At 35.8% G+C, this 21,946-nt stretch overlaps 2 protein-coding genes across 3 annotated transcripts; one reads left to right on the top strand and one right to left on the bottom strand.

Annotated features, from left to right (window-relative positions):
• Window positions 1-4,161: 4,161 nt before the first annotated feature.
• Window positions 4,162-8,521, bottom strand: LOC121375269 (mitochondrial import inner membrane translocase subunit Tim9-like). The gene is made up of 3 exons (XM_041502641.1): window positions 8,348-8,521; window positions 6,230-6,325; window positions 4,162-4,572 (listed from the first exon to the last, which is right to left on the bottom strand). Exons 1-3 carry the CDS (start codon window positions 8,378-8,380, stop codon window positions 4,426-4,428), a joined length of 276 nt encoding a protein of 91 aa, XP_041358575.1. The 5' UTR covers window positions 8,381-8,521; the 3' UTR covers window positions 4,162-4,425.
• Window positions 8,522-8,986: 465 nt separating this feature from the next.
• Window positions 8,987-21,450, top strand: LOC121374912 (arfaptin-2-like). 2 transcript variants are annotated; one of them, XM_041502046.1, is made up of 6 exons: window positions 8,987-9,230; window positions 10,672-10,916; window positions 13,264-13,671; window positions 15,435-15,528; window positions 16,113-16,290; window positions 16,599-21,450. In XM_041502046.1, exons 2-6 carry the CDS (start codon window positions 10,685-10,687, stop codon window positions 16,749-16,751), a joined length of 1,065 nt encoding a protein of 354 aa, XP_041357980.1. In that variant the 5' UTR covers window positions 8,987-9,230; window positions 10,672-10,684; the 3' UTR covers window positions 16,752-21,450. The 2 variants fall into 2 exon arrangements, with proteins under 2 accessions (XP_041357980.1, XP_041357981.1); XM_041502047.1 differs by having other exon boundaries at window positions 10,672-10,871.
• Window positions 21,451-21,946: the final 496 nt, after the last annotated feature.

Here is a 21,946-nt window from a genome sequence, read left to right on the forward strand (position 1 = left end):
CGAATTATACTAGGTTGTTTTGTTCAGTTTGAATCTCATAGTTAGATATGTATGTAGGCTACAAACTAAATATTTCCGGGAGTATTTGAATAGGCAGACATTTAATTTTTATATACTACTCAAAAGAATTTACGGGTCAAAAATTTATAACCAAATAAGTTTCAGAGTGTATTAGATTGATGATGTAAACTACACCAAAAATTTAATTTATTGTTCCATATTTACAAAAAAACACAAATAAACGTCACTGTATACAAAAAAGTCACATGCCATGCTGTCAAAGTTGAAGGTTGTCAAACATGGATTTTACACATTAGAACATTCGTTTAATAGTGTGTGAATCCACCCCTGGCGCGAATACACTCGACACATCGTTGCCTCATGCTGTTGATCAGACGTCTGAAGAACTCTTGGGGAATGGCCTGCCACTCTGCCATAAGAAGTTGACCCATATCATGAAGGTTGGCCGGAGGGGCATGGTTATCCCGAACTCTCCTGCCTAATTCGTCCCAGGCGTCCTCTATTGGGGCCAAGTCAGGCGAATATGCTGGCCAATCCATCCTGGCGATACCTTGTTGTCTGAGAAAGTCCGTTACCACCCTGGCGCGGTGGGGTCTGGCATTGTCATCCTGCAGAACTGCCCCGCCGCCAATCTGCTGAAGACCTGGGAGAACCAACGGCCGGATAATCTCATTCAGATAGCGGATTCCATTCAGATTGCCATCCACCACATAGAGGGGGGTCCTGTGGTGGATAGAGATGCCGCCCCACACCATGACGCTGCCACCACCTAACCGGTGACGTTGTCTAACGTTAACGTCAGCGAAGCGCTCCCCAGGACATCTGTAGACACGAACCCGACCGTCGTTGAACTGGAGACTAAACCTGGACTCATCAGTGAACATAACTCGACCCCACTGAACACGTTGCCACCGCAGATGAAGTGTGCACCAGTGACGTCTGGCCGTTCTGTGACGTGGTAGGAGTGGTGGTCGAACAGCCTGGCGACGGCAGCGTAGTTTATTGGCTCTCAGACGATTGCGTATGGTTTGATCAGACACTCGAGTTCCAGTCACAGTGCGCAGATTGTCACGTAATCGGCGTGCAGTGGTTGTGCGTTGACGTTGAGCCATATTGGTGATGTAGCGGTCCTCTCTATTTGTAGTGCTTCGGGGTCTTCCCGAACGTGGACGATTTCGAACAGAATTCGTTGCTTGGTACCGTTGCCACAGTCGGCCAACGACACTCTGACTGACACCAAGTCTCAGAGCAACATTTCTTTGCGTATTGCCATCCTGAAGCCAAGCAATAGCCCTTCCTCGATCTTCGATAGTCAGTTGACGTCGTACCATTGTCGAATTTGGAGTGTGCACCGTACACGAACGCAAGCTCCAATTATACGGAAATTCAGCAGTGGGAACATGGAATACACATGCAAAGCGTGCAAATGAAGCGCTTTGTGAAAAAGCAATTTATGGGCACTTAGCAGACCTTTCTCTTTCGCCCTAATTTACGTGCAAATGTAAGCATGTTTTCGCCATTAGAACTAGTCGACAGTGTCAATGACAGTGGATTTTAATTCATTTATGGGTTGCTTAGACCCACTTTCGTCAAAATGGAACAATACCATGCGTAACATTATGGTCTAGCTAATATAATTGACATTTCGAAAATATCGTCCGACCCTTAAATTCTTTTGAGTAGTATATATATACTAGAATCCTGTCTCAAGAGTTCGTGGTATGTGCAGTTCTAGTGTGGAAAAATACATATACGAGTAACATAATCCTGAAAGTAAAACAGTTGGCAGCACTTCCATCTTTAAGTGGCAAGGAACACTGCAGTGAAAATATGTCTCCTACTTGGGTCACTAATCGTAATTTAATAAACTAATTATTCTCAGGCGCAGATGCAGAATTTCTGAAAATGTGACGACTGATCTCTCCTTTTACACAGAACAGTTAATATAATCACGTTTCCCCTTAAAGGTTATGGTCGGTTTTCAAAACGGTGCGTGTGTGTGTGTGTGTGTGTGTGTGTGGGGGGGGGGGGGGTCCAGACCCCCGCCCCGCCCCCTAGATCCGCCACTGACATACTAAAAATTCATAACACACAAGCACTGTATGTGTATAAAGTTTACTGCGTATAAATCACACAAATTTCCAATTTCTAATACATTTATTTAATAAACTGTTTAAATTTGTACACTGCAGCTTTTCACTTTTCCACAGGCCACAGATTTCACGACAGTCAAATCACCCATATCGTACTGGCCAATCTGGAAGTTCTAAAACTTCTTGTACACTTCTTTCCTTTGTAAAACGTTAAGTTTATTAAAGTTAAGTTTATTTTGCTTAACGACTACACTAGTAGCAAGAGATGTTTTATATGCAGCATCCCACAAGACAGGATAGAACATAGCTCAATGGGCCCACCGATAGGGATCGATCCTAGTCTGACTATGCATCAAGCATGCATTTTATCACTGAGCTATATCCCACCCCTACATACTCATTATGAGCTGCTGATAATTATCAATATTTTCACTGGTGTACAAACTGTGTGTGTTAATATCAGTGTACACCTTTAAAACAAAAAATGTTGAAAAAAATATTCTCTACAAAACGCATAGCATTTCAAAAATGGTATATATTGCATACATTTCACATTCTGGTTAAAAACATATTACACTGTAAAAACGTTGTCACAATTGAATTTTTTTATGAAGTTATCTTAGTGTGACTATTAGTCCAAGATTTGTTATACAAGAAACGACCCTGAGCACTGCTAAATCACGTTCTCATTTTTTTATTTTTTTTTATATTTAAGAAATTATCTCCCCTTAGTACAATGATTTCCTCCATTCTTCTCCTTACTCAACAAAATAAAATTACCACAAAGATTAATTATCTCACGGTTTTCAATAGATGTTCAACTGTTTTGGTCTAATTATAAGCATTAAATACAGATCAAGTTGAAACGTTGCATAGTATTCATTTCATTTCAACTTATTTTTGTCCTTATATCCAATTAAGGTTCAAGCACGCTGTCCTGGGCACACACCTCAGCTATCTGGGCTGTCTGTCCAGAACAGTAGGTTAGTTGTTTAGTGGTTAGTGAGAAAGAAGCGGGTGTAGTGGCCTTACACCCAGCCACTGAGCCCTTAAAAACTCGCTCTGGGTTGGAGCCGGTACTGGGCTGCAAGTCCTGTACCTACCAGCCTGTTATCCAATGGCTTAACCACTGCACCACCGAGGCTGGTTGTTGCATAGTAGCAAGCTTCTCTTCACTTGTAGAATTATCTTCCCTTAGTTGATGAAGGAATGCCTGTTGAATGACACCTCAACACATAAACCATAGCTATTTATTACTATATCACTTGAATATATAGTAAGAGACGAAACCGGTTACTGCCATATAATCAGCATGAACCAAATAGCAGCACGAGATTCATTATATACAGTGAACCCTCTCAAAACCAAACGCTTTTCATTGTCCCTTTTTAAATATTAATACAGAATATAACCTCTCAAAACCAGACACCTCTTAAAACTATACTTTTACTTGGTCCCATTGGCTAGAGGGGTTTCACTGTACATTCTGCTACAGAAAGAACATACAACGACCTTTAATATACAGTTATGGAGCAATGGCTGGAACACAGATGTACAAAAGGGTCTGACCTGCCCCACTCTCCAAAGCAGGGCTAACTCTGGCACTCGCCAAATGCGAATTTCAAAAACAATTGGCAAATTTTATTTTGATTTGGTACATAATTTTATGAAATAATCAATATATCTTGGTTTGTGCAACTTTTGAAGTTTAGTAGATACTTTGGCAAACTTTTCTGCTGACCCAGAGCTAGCCCTGTAAAGATACACGTATTGGCATCTTTACTACAGATGATAGGAAAAAAGGAAATGTTTTTATTTAACAACGCACTCAACACATTTCATTTACGGTTATATGACATGTGGTTAAGGACCACACAGATATTGAGAGGAAACCCGCTGTCGCCACTTCATGTGCTACTCTTTTCGATTAGCAGCAAGGGATCTTTTATATGCACCATCCCACAGACAGGATAACACATACCACGGCCTTTGATATACCAGTAGTGGTGCACTGGCTTGAGCGACACACAGATGATAGGCTACAAGGTGTTAATTAAGCTGGTGTACCATTTTAATTATACTGTAGGTATATATTTAAACCACAAACACCATTTTCATCATGACAGCAGGTATCTTCCAAATACAGACAGCCATAGACATGTACTTGTTTTACATTCAAACTGTACAAGCACAATCACTTGTTTCATGATTTAACAGTACTAGACAGCCATTGGCTGTTTACTGCCTCTTCTGTTTTTCTCTCCAATCAAAATCACTTCTTTCATGTCCTAACACACCACTACTAGACAGCTCATTGGCTGTTTGCTGCCTCTGCTGCTTTTCTCTCCGCCTCCTTCACAGCAGCTTCCTGGCGGAGACCTTGGTATTCTACAAAGTTGTGCATGATTCTTTGGTTGAAGCCCACGTATCGGTCTGTGCAGACATCAATACACTCATACTAAAAAACAACAAACAGATGAATGAAAGTATTTTTGTTTTTTGAACAACACCACTAGAGGTCATTAATTTATTAATCATTGGCTATCAAACATTTGGTAATTTTGACATACAACCGTGTCCGGTGTATCGGCACGTCCGATGATTCGGCGCACTTGGTATTTTGCTCAAGTATGCTTAGCAAGTTGTCATGTCTGTGTTTTTAACGAATTAAAGTTCAATTTATTTTTCAATGGTTAATAAAGTATCAACATATTTATTGTTAAGAGTGTAATTATTTTTTTTTTTTAGAATTATTAATAATTAAATCATAATTTCAAAAATAAATCGTTCACCTGTTTTCGTGTACATAAACACGAAGTAGGTCAGCTTATTGATATTAAGAATGTTAAAACCAGTCTGGAAAACCTTTCCCATATTTTTTAAATTATAGTAAACAGTGTAAGTGTAATTATTTTTGTTCGATTATTTTTTTTTAAACTGAAAAGGAAAACACAGACAAATGCAAACAAAACAAAAATTTTACACCTTAATTGACAGTCATTCCAGTTCACAATTGTCACATTGTTATAAAAAATAAAAGCGAAATAAGATCAACGTGTGTGCACAATCTACCCGAGAAAAATAAAATCCATGCAGGCATCTTAGCCATGCATGACAATGAACATGTATACATCTGTAGTACTGTGCCACTCAAGAAAACGATTCCGAAACTGATTATGAGATGGGTCATGTGTGATCGTTCATTTTCATAGTAATATTTTTAACAAGACAAAACAAAAAAGTACTAAAATAATTTTGGGACAATAGTGTAGCGTTTATGGGCTAAAGGCGAGGTCATGGGCGATCTATAAATAGCGGGGTCAACGATCCATATCTACTGTGCCAAATCACCGGACATGCAAATCGTTTTGGATACAAGGGGGTGCCTATATGTATGTACCATTTTAAAATGTTTATTTACTACAGACATAAAACAATTTGTAGTGTATTTCAGATTATGCACAGCTTCATTGGTGAGAGACACATTTTATTAAGGATTTCACAGTGTTCACATAGAAAATGGTCCTTGAATGCTTAGGTGCGCCGATACACCGGACAGCACTGTATAGTTTTAGATATAACAGCCATGGTGCATTAGGTTAACGAGAAATAACCCAATGAACCACCAAAGGAGATTGATCCCAAACTGACTGCATCTGGATACCATTTTACCACAGATGTATGTCCCGCCCCTGTATGAATAAATATCCCATGCAACTGATACCAGCAACTGGGGATTGGGGGGGGGGGGGTCAGTTATATATTAATTTATCTTTTAACTGGGCTCCAGGCTTGCATAATTTTCAGAGTTCATAGTAGTAGTGGTGGTGGTGGTGGTGGTGGTGGTGGGGGTAGGGCTATGTTTGCACTGGCTCTCACTTCTAAGGTGTATGCCCTGCACAAAGAAAAATATGGGCTAATGAATGTCAATTTGTTTCCATCACATAATGAACAATATATATATATATATATATTTTGATCACCTTATCCTCATATACTTTTTAATATTTCAGTTACTTCTTTTATTAAAATATTTTTGAAAGCATAAAATTCCAAATATTATACCCTTTGTGGATTTTTGTAAATAATTAACTTCACTTCCCAAAATACATTACCTCTTTTCCAGATATCTTCTTGTTGTTAAAATTTCCAACACAGTGATTGAAACATTGCTCAGTCAGTTTGTTATACAGCAACAAAAAGTCTTTCAACTGAAATCAAACAATACATACAATTTAATATTATGTTGTACATGTAATATGTACCTGTGTATTATGCTTCATGTATAGTGAAATTAATCTAATTAATTCTCCGATATTCCTTATTTTAATGGCTTTTCTATCTTTCATTTGTATAGGACAAATAAATATCTAACATATTTATTGCCGATGACTAACTTATATTGAAGTTCTATTGTGATAAAACTAATTTTCACCATGCAATTTTTATTTAATTTTTAAAACGCTCATGCTAACTTTTGTCAAATGAAGTTGCTTTCTCACAATACAAACATTTTAAGGAATTAAGGGCAACATAATTGATTAAAATCTGAAAATTAATATCATTCTTTTAATATCAAGAATGTAGCTGTAATCAGCAATACAATTATAAATTGAGAAAAATAATCGGCAAATTTTATTTTAATTTGGCAAAAACATTTCAAGTAATAATTGATGTTTTATTGGAAAATAACTGGGTTTTGAAAGAAAAAAAAAAATTGTCAAAATGTTTTGCTCATCAAGAGCTAGCCCTGTTTTTTTCCCACTGTGACAACTGGTTCATGTCTTTATATCGATATCAGATGTCCGTTATTGATGTGTGTTATAAATAATAAATGATGTTCTTATCAATGGATATGTAAATTTGCATTGTAAAGTGTAAGAAAAATATTTTAAACTAATGCTATTTGCTACAACCCCTGCAATTATCCACGGCAATCAGCAATGTTGTGGAGTATTTTAATTTTCCATGGCACTTTCTTGCCTAGCCCGAGTACTCTGACTGTAAGAGAGCTAGACGGACATTTGGACATAAACACGCTCTCATTACAGTCAGAGACCAACCTATGTCTTTTTTTGGCAATTCCTGACTACCAAACGGTAGGCAACGAGTCCCGCTCTAATACCACAACAATCCTATGTTTGATGTCAAATACCTTTACATCAATCATTTTCGAGTTAAGTGATAAAATAAAATCCACATATTAATCACTAATACACATACTACAGAAAGAAACCCGACAGCACCCACATTCAGCTACGCTTCGTGACACTCCGTCGTAACAATTGCAAAGCTCGGCGATCTATTTCGAGACGTAGACCACGTGATCGCGCACTGGGCGATTCCGCCTTGTGCAGCAGTTACAGGGGCCGTCTCATATCAAGCGAAGTTACAACATGGAAGAGTTGGCTAATGCCGTTTTGGATGAATTTGAATTTCATTACGTCATTAAACCAAAACAATTACACATTATTGATTCCATTTTGAATTTGAAGGATACATTTGGGGTGTTATCGACAGGATACGGCAAAAGTATGTGCTACGTACTGCCTCCTCTTATGAGACGACCCCTGTAACTGCTGCACAAGGCGGAATCGCCCAGTCTCGAAATAGATCGCCGAGCTTTGTAATTGTTGCGACGGAGTGTCACGAAGCGTAGCTGAATGTGGGTGCTGTCGGGTTTAAATGGCATGTTTTTTTGCCATGGGACATTTTCTTAATTGCAGTTGTGTCTATAATATTCTTGATCACAACACTTGGTTTAACTTTAAGAATTAAGCCGCCACATTGGTCCATTGGTCTTTCCCACCTAATGACAGCAATGGGTCTTAAAATTTGGGCAAGATTTCCAAACGTTCCAGCATTCAGACTTTGGTTTAGGGTTAGGGTTTGTGATAGTATTAGCATACATGCTGGAATGTTCGGAAGTCTTTCCAAATTTTGCATTTTCACCACTGTCATTTGTCAGCTCTGTCTGCAAAACTGTTGAAAACATTGAATCACCGATAACGGCGATAGAAAATATGGGAACTTTAAAAATAAATAAATAAAAGTGAGGACGATCTATCCCTCAGGCCATTATCATTGCACCTCAGGCAAGTGCCTTTCCACAGAGCTACAGCCTAATCATTTCATCTGAACATGTGGCCGATACGTTATGACTGTCACTTTGGACAAAATAGACTGTGCTAGCACCAGGAGGAAGAAAATCTAACATTCCCCGATGCACTCACATTTCTTTGATGTGTTTCATCAGCCAAATTCATTTCTAATGAAAATTATTATTATTACTTTTTAAATGTAACAAAATGCATTAGACCATACTTTGTTAGACCACATTTATATTATAAATAAAACTTTAATCAGACTTCTACATGTGTTAAGTAATAGACTGGTCAGTCATCAATACAATATAACGTGGAAAGCGAACTCTTTTTGGTAAAATCGGTCCAAAATACAATGCTAATAAAGCAACAACTTATTATTATTTATGCACCATAGCGTTTTGATTTGCAACACACACAAAACAAAAAAAAAGATAACAAAACGAAAGAAAAAAGGATTACGTTTTATAAACTACAGTTTATAATCAGCAACCTATTTAACAATTACAAACGAGTTAAATATTTAATATTTACCATTAGTGTAATAAGAAATTTATATTGGTGAACGGACTATAGACGGACATTTGGAGTTGTCAACGCATTCCAACCGCCAGAGACCAATCTGTATACATTCTGTGCAATTGCTGCCTACCAAACGATAGTCAAAGATTACCGCTCTATTACAATAGCAATCCTATGTTTGACGTTAAATACCCCCTTTCCTGTCTTGGGCGCAACGGCTTGCTAACGTGCAAGAACATGCGCCCACAACAGGCGTGCGCTGACCTAACCTAAAAAGGTGTGATTAGGGGGCATGACCTCATCTCTCCCCCATCCACCCGGCCAGGCCAATGACATTTACTACTTCGAAGCCAAAACATTCCGCAATAACAAAACTGCTATACACCCGAGGCTTACAGTTATATCCGATATAAAAGTTTAGAAATTAGTATGTTGTCAATCCCCAGCTGCATGACATCATTCCACGTCGAAACACTGCCTGTGACATTTTGTGAGTAACCCATTGTCTTTTGCTGGGTTATTTTTGTAACTTAAACATTAGAATTAAAATATGCTATTGAGTTACACATCAATGCAAATGTGAGTAACTGTTGATATGGATATTCACTGAACCTATGGTTGTTGTTTAATAGCAAGTGTCCCTCGTCAACAAAATACACTGGTTTTTTACAAAATATTCCCCATGCCATGGTGATAACAAATTTGAGGGTTTGTTTTGTCAGTGCTATTAACAGTATAATTATGCCAGTGTATCATTTATTTGGGAAAGATATCAATCCACCCCCCCCCCCCCCATCTGCTATATAGAATGAACCGAACCCGAACCCTAACCCTAAGACCCCAAAATCAGCTGGGGCTGAGGCAGAGCCTGAGCCCAGTGGTAAAGTGCTGGCTTGATGGTTGTCAGTTTGGGATCAATCCCTGTCAGTGGCCCCATTGGGCTATTTCTTGCTCCAGCCGGTGCACCATGACTGGCACATAAAAGGCTGTGGTATGTTCTATCCTGTCTATGGGATGGTGCATATAAAAGATGGTGGCATCGTGGCAGGCCATAGGTCTACAGGCTGGTAGGTACTGGGTTCGGATCCCAGTCGAGGCATGGAATTTTTAATCCAGATACCGACTCCAAACCCTGAGTGAGTGCTCCGCAAGGCTCAATGGGTAGGTGTAAACCACTTGCACCAACCAGTGATCCATAACTGGTTCAACAAAGGCCATGGTTTGTGCTATCCTGCCTGTGGGAAGTGCAAATAAAAGATCCCTTGCTGCCTGTCGTAAAAGAGTAGCCTATGTGGCGACAGCGGGTTTCCTCTAAAAAAAATCTGTGTGGTCCTTAACCATATGTCTGACGCCATATAACCGTAAATAAAATGTGTTGAGTGCGTCGTTAAATAAAACACTTCTTTCTTTCTTTCTTATAAAAGATCCCTTGCTGCGAATCAAAAAGAGTAGCCCATGAAGTGGCGACAATAGGTTTCCTCCCTCAAAATCTGCGTGGTCCGACACCATATAACCATAAATAAGGTGTTGAGTGTGTCGTTAAATAAAACATTTCATTCGTTCATTTATTCCAAAATGATCTGAAGCTTAGCCAGAGTACTCGCTGACATTTGCCAGATTTGGATGGTTACAGCTACATGAACATTATTATTATTAGGATTATTGTTGTATTAAAGCGGGAATGTTTTTTTGGGGCATGAGTTTGACCCGTACCACCCTTTCAATGGTTAGGGTTAGGTTTATGGTTATGGTTAGTCGAACTCTTTCTGGGGCAGTTTAGTGGATGGTAGGTAAAATCCTACATTTTTGTTATATAGAGTTATCTTTGTTGGCAGAGAGCAGTTATAACTGTCCAAATGTCCATATTATAGCTCTTGAATGGTAGAGTACTCGGGCTAGCTGAACCTGTCTTGCATGTACATGTTTTGTAGGCTGTAATAGACGATGACCACTGAACGTCAAGGGCCAGTGACAAATGGGTCGCCGGAGGACGATGACATGTTTGAGAGAGATCTCAAGGAGATGCTTGATGACGGTCCCAACCTCGGAGATGCCAGCTCCAACGTCCAGGGCGGAGTCCCCACCAGGATGTCGGCCTCATACACAGAGGGTGCAGTCACGCCCGGAAGTGGTCTGTCTCAAGCACGACTAACCCGCTCCTATACCATGCCTCCTGGTCTGTCACTTTATCGCTTTGTCCTATCTGCACATTGCAGGGAACATTTTGTTCAGTATTGCATCGCAATTTGCTATGAAAATTTCAGAAATCGCTATGGTACACAATTTTAAAACATTAAACAGCAGTTGATAATCAGAAAACTGTATTTTTTCAGTATCGTGTTGCAATTCGCTTCACAAATTTCGGAGATTGCTAGTATGCTACACAATTTTAAAACATTAAACAGCAGTTGCTAATCAATTTTCAATTGACTAGAAATATTCAAGATAAAATGTCCCCTGCATTGCCTAACAGGGATCATTATGTTCAGTATCATTTTTCGATCAGCTGTGCAAGTTTCAAAGATTAAACATGATTCTGAAATTTCAAATAGTAGTTCCTAACTAATTTTCAAAATGATTAGCAACAGCCAAAATTTTTAAAACAAAATGTTCCCTTCCTAATCTTTCCTTGTTAATATGTTATATATTAATTAATTAAACAAAAGTACATGAAAAAAACATCCACTTAAAGCAGTCTGCAGAACTAAATATAACATGACATACCAGTAATTGATTTTAAATGTATTGTAATAAAATTAGTGATATTCTGATTAATCAAATTTATAGAGCATTGTTTGCCTAAATTATCATTTGACCAATTAGTCAAATACAAGTTTTATGAATGAGTAAAACAGATCACAATACAGTTTATTCCTTTCTAAAGTTTTTCTAGTTATGTTTATGTTTACTCTTAATTCAAGCTATTTTTCTATCCAGCCAGTGTACCACAATTGCCGAAATGGTAAATAAAAGACGATGATATTTGCTCTCCTATCTGTAGGAAAGTGCCTATAAATGATTCCTTGCTGCTAATATTTTTTTTTCTTCAGATTTTCTCTCTTAAGACTATATGTCAGAATTACCAAACGTTTGACATCCAATAGCTGATAATTAATAAATCAATGTGCTCTAGTGGTGTTGTTAAACAAAGCAAACTTTATTTTTTATGCTATTAAGTTATTCGTTTGGTTTGTATGCACAATCAGTGCATAAAATAACTAGTTTGAGGTTTTCAGCTAGTGCTTGCCAAATTGCCAAATACGAAATAAAGTTTAATTTGGCAAATGTGTTTCATAAAGTATATAATATTATTTACACGTATGATGTCCAAGTTGTTAACGTAGATGTTTTATGTTTGCAAAGATAAATTAAATGGTAATGTAACTTTAAATATGTTATTAATAGTATGACAGTGCATCTAAGTGGATAAGTAGTGCTCTCAGGCCTGCATTAGAATATTTCCTCAGATCAATGACTTTGATAATAATTATTTGTCACTCACTAACAATACTTCAGAAGTGCGTGGATGCAAATGCCAACATTTGCTCACTTGTGATTCACTTAGAGGCAATTCACAATGGAGCTGTTATTAGTATTAAAAACATTTCTCCACATCTAATACACCTAATAAAAATATTAATGAATTACTCTCTTTTATGAGGATAGCTGAATGGGATGCACACATGTACATGTTTGTATGTACACATGTAGTTATGAATACAACAACAATTGATGTACTCGTGTCTGAAGTTTTAACATTTTTAAAATTCTAATCATAGTTTTATCTTTTTCACAATTTAATCAGCCATGTCATAACTTTGCAGTGATTCATTTTTCTCTCTTTCTAGTGTACAAGCTAACCTATTAATTTTTAATAAATTTGCACAATTCTTTCCTTGTAAAGCACATATAGACATAACTTTTTCATGTCTGTGCTAGAATGATGTCACGTACTGAGCCTTTTCGTGTCATCAACCTAATAGAGGCGTTCTGCGCGCCATCACATCCTCAATTTAATTACATAAATTTCTGAATTTGGTGGCTGTCACACTATGTAAGGTCAATCATAATGTTTTCTGAGTGATTCACATATTTTGAAAAATTACTTTTTAATTTTAAACCTTTTTTTCAAGAAAGAATGTACCTGTATGTATTTAAATTTGACATTGACAATCTTTATTCAGGGAATAGTTAGGTCACCAGTAGCCTGTCCTATTTACTAAATCTGACATAAATAAAATGAATAGTTTGCTCAGCAGCAGTCTGTCAAAATATTAATTAAATGCTGTTTTCATACTAGGCCTAAATTTTTTTATACATGTACATGTAATTAGGTATCTCAATCTGCAAATGTAATTTTAATATATTTTGTTGGGGGTTCAAAGCCCCAAAATTAAAAAATGTTAATTTACTTACCTTACCTCAAGGTTACCCTGTCCATTTAACAATTTTAATTATTAATATTCTTTTCAAAAAAAAAAATCCTAAAAAGACTTCATAACCTTTGTTTAATTTTGTTCCAGCCACAAGCAATGTGCCATTATCGTCCGGATCACAGAGTAATGGCGATTTTGTTCCCAAGTCCATCACTCAGGCAGCTTCCAAGATAGAATCTCTCAAGGAGTGGAGTATTAACACGTTTAAGTGTACAAAACAGTTTCTTTCGGAGCGACTAGGCAAAGGTTCCAAAACGGTTGACCTTGAACTTGAAGCTCAGATAGAAGTGTTGCGGGACACGCAGAGGAGATATTCTCAAGTCCTGCGCATGGCTCGTGCACTGACCAATCACTTCTATTACGTGGTGCAGACTCAGAAGGGACTGGGAGAGACATTCTCCGAATTAGCGCAGAAATCTCCCGAGTTGCAGGAGGAATTTACCTACAACAGTGAAACACAGAGGTCGCTGGTGAAAAATGGCGAAACGTTGTTGGGTTCGTACATTTTTATTTCAGGAAAATTCTATGTTTGCTCCAATGGAGGGGTGGGAGGCACCTTTTTCGTATACAAACCATTACAAAATATATAAATATTTTATATAACTCACATCAAATCTCAAGACATAAGTCTCATCACAAGATTAAAATCTGTGAGAATTGACAGACCACAAATAGGTAAAAGAAAAGAAAAAACCGCCTTTCTGTTCGCGTGTCGGTTACGCAAAATTAAATTTACGCGAACCGCAAATCGGTTACGTCGTGACCTGTAGACGTTCAGAAATTAAAACTTGCAGACTTCACGATTACAGTAAGTTTATTCATGCAGACATACTACTAGTATTCCGACAAATGTGTTAGACTGATTTTTAGATACTTGATGTGCAGCAAACCAGTAGCCAATGGTATATTGCAACGGTTGTAACTTGTGACCGAAGACTCAGTATAGAGTCGAGCCAAAAGTTTTAAAGAAATGTGCACGGATCGCTAAGGCGCCTAAATTACCTGCTGCTATTCTATCTCTAAAGGAATATATGTAGACATAATATTGGATTGCCTATAATTGTAGAAAGGTTGAAAATGGTTTTAACGTAAACAAAAATGCAAAAATGTCACAAAAGCTGAAAAATACTAACATCGCATAATGAGCTTTAAATAACAAACATTTGGAACATCACTGTAGTATAGAAGTACCAGCGATAAAATGAAAGTAGCATCACCACCGCAAAATATCGATGTCAAATTGTGAACTTTCTTTTTATGTTATTATAAGATTTATGTTTATTAACCTAATCATGCACCAATGAGTAGCCTGTTTTATAGTTCAGAAGAACTGGACATTTGTTGCTTGGGTTTTTGGTGGGTGTTTTTTTTGGTGTTTTTTTTCAGTCTGCTGTATACTAAATTTTACATATCGGTGACAAATGGTAGCCTTTATTTGTTATTTATAAAAGAAAATTATTAGTCTAATCATACACCAGGGAATGGGCATTTTTTCTCCAAATGTATCTATTTTGTTTCAGTACTGGGCTGATATTTAGTCATTTTACAATAGCGTTAACTTCCGCAAGCTGCGCAGAGGTTATAGAATACGGTGGCCCGATGTCCAAGGACAGTGGTTTTTAGATTCGGGCAACTAAAAATTACTTTTTGCGATCCCGATGGCAAATGCTGAATAATAATAATAATAATAATAAGTCTACAACGCTACGATCGTACGACAACAAAAGAAACATCTACAAGTCACTTCTTTCGATTTGCAAGCATTAAAGAAACTGTTTTATAAAACGTTTTTTTTTGTATTTTGTTTTAACTTTATGTTTGAGCTCAAAATTATGTATTTAAATATAATTTCAACGTAACTTTGAGGTAACCGATCAGGTAATCCACAGGTTACGCAAATATAATTCACGTAACCGAACAATTGGTTAACTAGGTAAAAACCACGTGAACCAACTTCCGGTTGATTACCTCAGATTTCGAAATATTGTCCCCTGCATTTTTATCCATAGTGGCTACAACATTTAGTATCTGGATGAAAAAAAAAAATCTTGGGATTTGGTTAGTCTTGACTTTTAACATTTGTATTTATTTTTATTAAATGGAACAGAGTATGATACAGTTTTTGTTTTTTGATTGGCATCCTGTAGTAAAGATCACAAACTTACTATAAAAACTTATTGTCTACTACAAATGGCATGAATCTGTTTAATGTTACATATTTTTGTTTTATTCACATCTGAATGTTTTTGTTTTGACAGGTGCTCTGAACTTCTTTACGTCATCAGTAAACACATTGTGTAATAAAACGATGGAGGACACACTAACGACCGTGAAGCAATATGAGATGGCCAGGTTTATATGTTAATTAATAAAGTTTTTCTCTTCTGTTTAAACAACTGGTGCTCATGCATCCCAGCCATCACAACTGTACCACATTATTGCTATTGTATTTTTTTGTTTCACTTTTATGAAGTAAAAATGTGAGATATGGGTATTACATTTAATCAGTGTTTCTGCCAGAAAGAAATTTTTGGGTATGGCGATATGGAATTGAATGCAACCACAGTCAAAAGGGGGTATGGGGTGCCTACCCCAGAATGAAAATGGGTTAGATTTAGGGTTAGGGTTAAGAAAAGCATACAATAATGATCAGCTTTTGCATTTAGCTCAACGTTAAAGTTTTGTGCTTAGCTCCATTTCTTACAAACTATAAGTACTACATCAATGAAACTTGGTTTATAGTTACATCTATGAATGTTCATCTCAACACATTTTAAAAAAGATTGAAATTTATTTTAATTGGATTTTCTTCAGTTGATTTTTTTTTTGCCAGGGTTGAAAATATAACATTGTGTAATGTTATTTTTTGGATATATGCTACCCGTTCTATAATAAATATATATATATATATATCTTATTTTTCTTCCATTTTTTAGATTGGAGTATGATGCATACCGCACTGATTTAGACACCCTCGGCCTTACTAGTCCAAAGGATTCTGCTACGCTTAACAGACTTGAAGCTGCTAAAAAGAAATTTGAGGAACATAAAATTAAATTTGAGAGACTGAGATCAGATGTTGGAATCAAGTTGAAATTTTTAGAAGAAAATAAGGTATGTATGCATAACACCTTTGGAAACTTGGAAATATTTTAGGGAAAGGAAGGTGATGGTAATAGTGGAGTAAGATCAACTAGAAACTATGCAGCAAAACACAACACAAATTATTTAGACTTTAAATAAATTCATCTGGCAAAAATAAAATCTACACAATGTAATAAATCAGCAAATGTTTAAAAAAAAAGTTCTAGTGTTTTACTAAAGTAGGAAAATGCACAACTATTTTTAGTATATTTGTCTGTAGAGATGCATATATTTAACATTATTATTTTTTAATTTATTTTTTCCCCTCATTTGCCAAGGTTAAGGTGATGCACAAACAACTGCTGCTGTTTCACAATGCTATTTCTGCGTACTTCACGGGAAATGAGTCGATGTTGGACTCGACGCTGAAGCAGTTTAACATATCGCTGAAACGCCCCAACTCCGACAAACCATCCTGGATAGAGCAATGAGAAACCCATGAAGCAACTGTGATGTCTTGATCTCACACCATTTCTAACAGCCGTTGTGCGGTGTCTTCACCGAGATCATACATTTATAGTCATAACAATCAGGCATATAATATAGAAGTTATAGTATACGGCATCAGAAAGGGCACATAATTGCAGTATCTGCCACCACATACAGAAGTGATGTTATATAATTGAATCATGGAGTAAATAAATTTATTTTAAAACATAATTTATCACAAAATATGAGTGATAATATCAGTGTTTTAACTTTTGTTTTTATGTTGAATAACAAAATGGCACTTTTTAAATTATAACAAAAAATAGTTTTCTCTTTAAAATGTATATTTTATGAAATTTTATATTCAAATTTTTTCAGTGGATTCCTTCTTAATTGTCTCCTAAATTAAAAGTTACTGTTAAATTGTATGTGCCATTTGGGATGTTGTGTAGTATATAGGTCTGATTGCAAAATATATTAACATTACATGTATCACAATATTAGATATCCATTGACGTTTAAATTAAATATCCATCTTTTCACTTGATCATTGAAATATCGGGTTAACTGGTTGTCTTGCTGTTCTTTAAGAGTGTGAGCGAAATGATATGCAGTTGTGTTCTATGTCTTCTGTACAGAATGGGAACAAGAATAGTTTTTATACAGTGTACATTGTATTTGTTGCCATTGCTTATTGTGTTAAGCCTGTTCCAGATTAGGAGATCGATCAGTCAAATGGGGTGGGACGCATTTATCTATAATACCCACCATCAGCAACTCAAAATTATTTGGTTCATTTTATTTGCTTTAAAAATAGTCCAGTAGACCCACCAGGTGTTTTTTAACTTTGTCGTTTCCTCACATGTTATAATTTACAGGTTTACTGGTTTTAAAACTTTATAAAATTTGGTCACTACCTTGTTAGGTTTGATTTCCCATTTCGGTAGTAGTTTCCTTCTCAGGGAATGTGAAAGGATGAAGGATATAATGTAGATTGCTAATGAATTGCATTTCAACAAGGAAGATGGCTACTACTAAAATATTCAAAATAATTTGATACAAAGTGACCATATTTTTCTTAATTTGTCCCTATTTGATAAATTCATACAGTATATAAATGAAAACTTGTGCTGTTATATAATTTACTCTGTTTTGATAGGACAATGTCATTAACAAACTTAATGTTATCCATTGATAAACCTCAAAAAACTAAATTGTTACATCAAATGGGACGTCATTGCCTAAATCAGATCATGGAAAGGATGTTAAAAACTGATGTATGTGTATTTTGAACGAAATAGGTCGTGTTGTTTGTAATTATAAGATTTGTGTGTCCTTTTTTTGTGAATTTATAGATCTGTAACAAATTTAATATAAAATCACTTCACTATTCTATTTTAGTCAGTTCAGTAAATTTGCAAAAAAATGACACACATTTCTTAAATAAAACTTTAATTACATGCTAATAGACAATTTGTTTGGGAAAGACTTTAAAGCCTCAACTCTTGACTTTAAAGGTTTATTGCATGGGGCCAGAAAAAACTTACTTATACAGATATCATTTGTTTGTAGCTGGTAAATTAATATATTAGTGTTCAGTTAATAAGGAATGAACAACTTAATACAGATTTATTTGTATTTATACCAGACAGTACACATGCGGTTTAGTGTTAAAATGTCAAATCTTAGCCCTTTAAGAAATATTTGTGTTTTAGTTAACAGCTTCCACTGACCATCTAATTAACATGTTTAAATTTATTTTATTTCTGCATACAAAAATAAATGTGACATGTTATTTAGAGGGAAGTATTCAAAGGTTATTTTCTCTGTATTCTTTGACCATCTTGATTGTCATTTGGTGTTCCCTTTGATCATCATGGTAAAAAGTTTTCCCAAATTCTCAAAGGTGAGGTAGTAATGAATATTTTGTCTGTTTCAATTGATTTTTGTTCTATTTGGTGACACATACCATACCACCAAACACTGTTCAAAACACATGGGTATCAGCAGTTGTTTTGGTAACATAAAAAACTATATTTCTCAAAATCAAAGTTTGACACAGATTAATTGCAATAATTAATGTGTGTCAATGCATGGTTTAATACCTCTGTGAGTTCTGGAAGAAGTCTTGTTGTTTTGATATGTTGAAGTCAATTAATGTTAATGTATGCTGACCGCCTCTGGGTATTTTAATACGGCCTTTCATTATTAACGAGAAACAATTTCATGTTACCATGTATTTCTATATCAGTATATTGTTGTAAAGCAATCAGCATATATTGCAGACACTTACTGTTATTTACTTGATGAAATTTATTTATTTACCCTCCTACGAGACAATAGTAGTGGTAGCAGTAGTAGGTAACATCAAGTAAATAATTCCAGCAATCCCCGCAATTAAGAATGTCCATGGCAAAAAAAAAAAAACCTTTGTCATTGAAAAAAAAACCCTGAATATAGTCCAAGGTAAAAAAGTGCTGTGGAGAATTGTTGATTGCTATGGGCAATTGTCTGCAGGGTTGTTCAAATGTCTGTTTATACTCTGTTGCATTCAATGTGTGACAAGTATTAACACCTCGCCCTCTTTCTGCTATTGAGGTGTTGTAAATTAGTTGTTACAAACTCGCTGTGATGTATGCTATGCTACTATTATGTCGCTAGTTCTACCCTCCATTTAAGACTGCTCAGTACTTTTGCCACTTTTCTATAAAAAAGGAAATTGAAACCACATTTCTTGCCTAGTATCCCTTTTCATATACTTGTACAGTTTTAATGTCATTGGAAAATGCATATATTCTTTTCTTTTTTATTCAGCTATTAATAACTACATATTATTATTGTAGAAACTTGGAATTAATGAACTTGATTACCTATTAGTCATTACTTGATGAATGCGCAGAAAGGATAAAACCAGATTTGGATCTTATGGCCATTTACATGTTGAATACAAAATATATTCAACAAGGTATGCAATAAACATCCTTAATTAAGGAGACATTTATGTTATAGGTGATGAATACATGAATATTGTAAATTGTTTTGTTTTTATGAGTCAAATATTTTAATTTCTAAGTATTTGGGCATTAAAATAAATGCTGATAAGTTGGCTTGAAACCTTTAATAGTGGCATAAAATGCTAATTACAGGGACAGTCCTAACTTTATAGTCATTGTGTTATGCTTCTGGCCAGTAGAGGTTTTTTAATTCACAAAATTAGGTATTATGTTTTCTTGCAGAGGATATTAATGTCTGTATATCCAATCTGGTTTTGTTTTGTCATGAATCTTAAAGGCACTCCGTCTTAGATGGTTGACCAAAGAGAAACTAACTATGGACAGTACACAAACTAACAACAGGGCTTGAACTTGATAATTTTTCACCAATTGCAATTTTTTTAAAAGTGAATTTTACTGCAAATATATAATATGACTAAAAGGTTAGTTTGCTGTATGTAGTCATATTTCAAATGCGCAAAATTGCAAGGGGCAATAAAACTCAATTTGTTTTTAATACCAGTAAAGCTGTGACCACTCCCAGATTCCACTTTAAATTATGTCATGTTTCTGGTAACAACTGCCCCAACAGTGACGTGATTTTACCAACATAATAATAATAATACAAAATTATTATTATTATTAGCCTACTATTATCTTTTCGGGGTGGAGGGGGCGGTGTTATATCAGGGTAGGGGGTTGGCTATAAAAATACAAGATTAATGTGTGTGCACACACAAACGGCAGGCTCAACTTCCCCTTGCAGGTAGAACTGGATTCAACTGGGTTAAGCCAACCTTTAGACGGCAAAACATGTTTTTTCACATTAAACCGAATGACCACTTTGCAAATCGGTCAAAATAATTTGCAACCGTTCAGTTAAAAGTGACTGACTGGCCTCATTAGCGACGCTGAAAAAATGTTACCCGTTTTTGAACCGAGCACTATAGAGTTGTAACCATCTAGACTCTTGCCCCTGTTAAATACGATGCACACACACCTGAAGTGGTACTGTGTACGTAACTCAGTAAAAAAAACCCACCCAAAAGACACAAATTAGTTTTTTTTAAATCATAATAATAATAAAATAAAAATTGCGAGTTCATGTTCCGACTGTTTATTTTATTTCAGCATATTCACTGTCATTGTCATGAAATAATATATTTTTAATTATTTGCTATGTATATAGACGGCCCTCATTTGACAAGTCTATACATGGTTGTCGTTTATATAAAATTCAATACCTTATACGGCTGTCGTATAAGCCTCATCACCTCAAGTCTGTTTTGCCATACGTTTTGTGACTTCCAAATTTTAAAAATGTCATAGAATTACCTCGATTGTGGTTAAGTTACAATATTTTGGATGATATAATAGCAAGGTTTGGTATTCCAAATGAATGTAATTTCCATTTATAATCCATATTTAGAGAAATAAGGCCCAATAAATCTGACTGAGTGCCTTTAATGTTTGTAATAACTCAAATTTGATTTTATCTCATTAGTTTGTATGCATCATTAGAAGGTAGGGACGGGATTTAGTTCACTCGAGGTGGCTGCGTCGCAGAATTAAACCACCTCTGAGGATCCATTCAACTGATTGAGGCGTTTTCTTGTTCCAGCCATTGCATCACAACTGGTCAAAGGCAGTGGTATGTGCTTTCCTGTCTGTGGGAAAGTGCATATAAAAAATCCCATGCTGCATTAGGAAAAATGTAGTGGGTTTCCTCTGATGACTACAAGTCATAATTACCAAATGTTTGACATCCAATAACTGATAATTAATCAGTGTTAATCTAGTGGTGGTGTTAAACAAAACAAACAAGCTATTAGGATGTAAAATATAGTTGGAGCTACTACAAAACCTTGGATATTCAGATATTAATACTGGTAGCAAGAAAATAATGGCTGCAATGTGTGAAACATCACTTTAATTTATTTTACACCATTGTATAAACAGGATGCACAACATGAAGATTTAGGGCCAAATTTTCAAAGCCTGCTTCTGTGTGACATGCTGGTATGCTTAAACACCTGTATTTAAGAAAAACAGGTTCCGTCAGTGCAGCTCATTTTGTTTTCACCATTGCATGTAGCATGTAAAACTGTTGTATATTTTATTATATGTACAAGTGTTGATAAATGCATATAAACTTTTTAATAGCTACTTTTGTTACAGATGTTTAAATGTCTTTTGTTAAATTT

The sequence above is a fragment of the Gigantopelta aegis genome, chromosome 6, assembly GCF_016097555.1.
Source record: "Gigantopelta aegis isolate Gae_Host chromosome 6, Gae_host_genome, whole genome shotgun sequence".
NCBI lineage: Eukaryota > Metazoa > Mollusca > Gastropoda > Neomphalida > Peltospiridae > Gigantopelta > Gigantopelta aegis.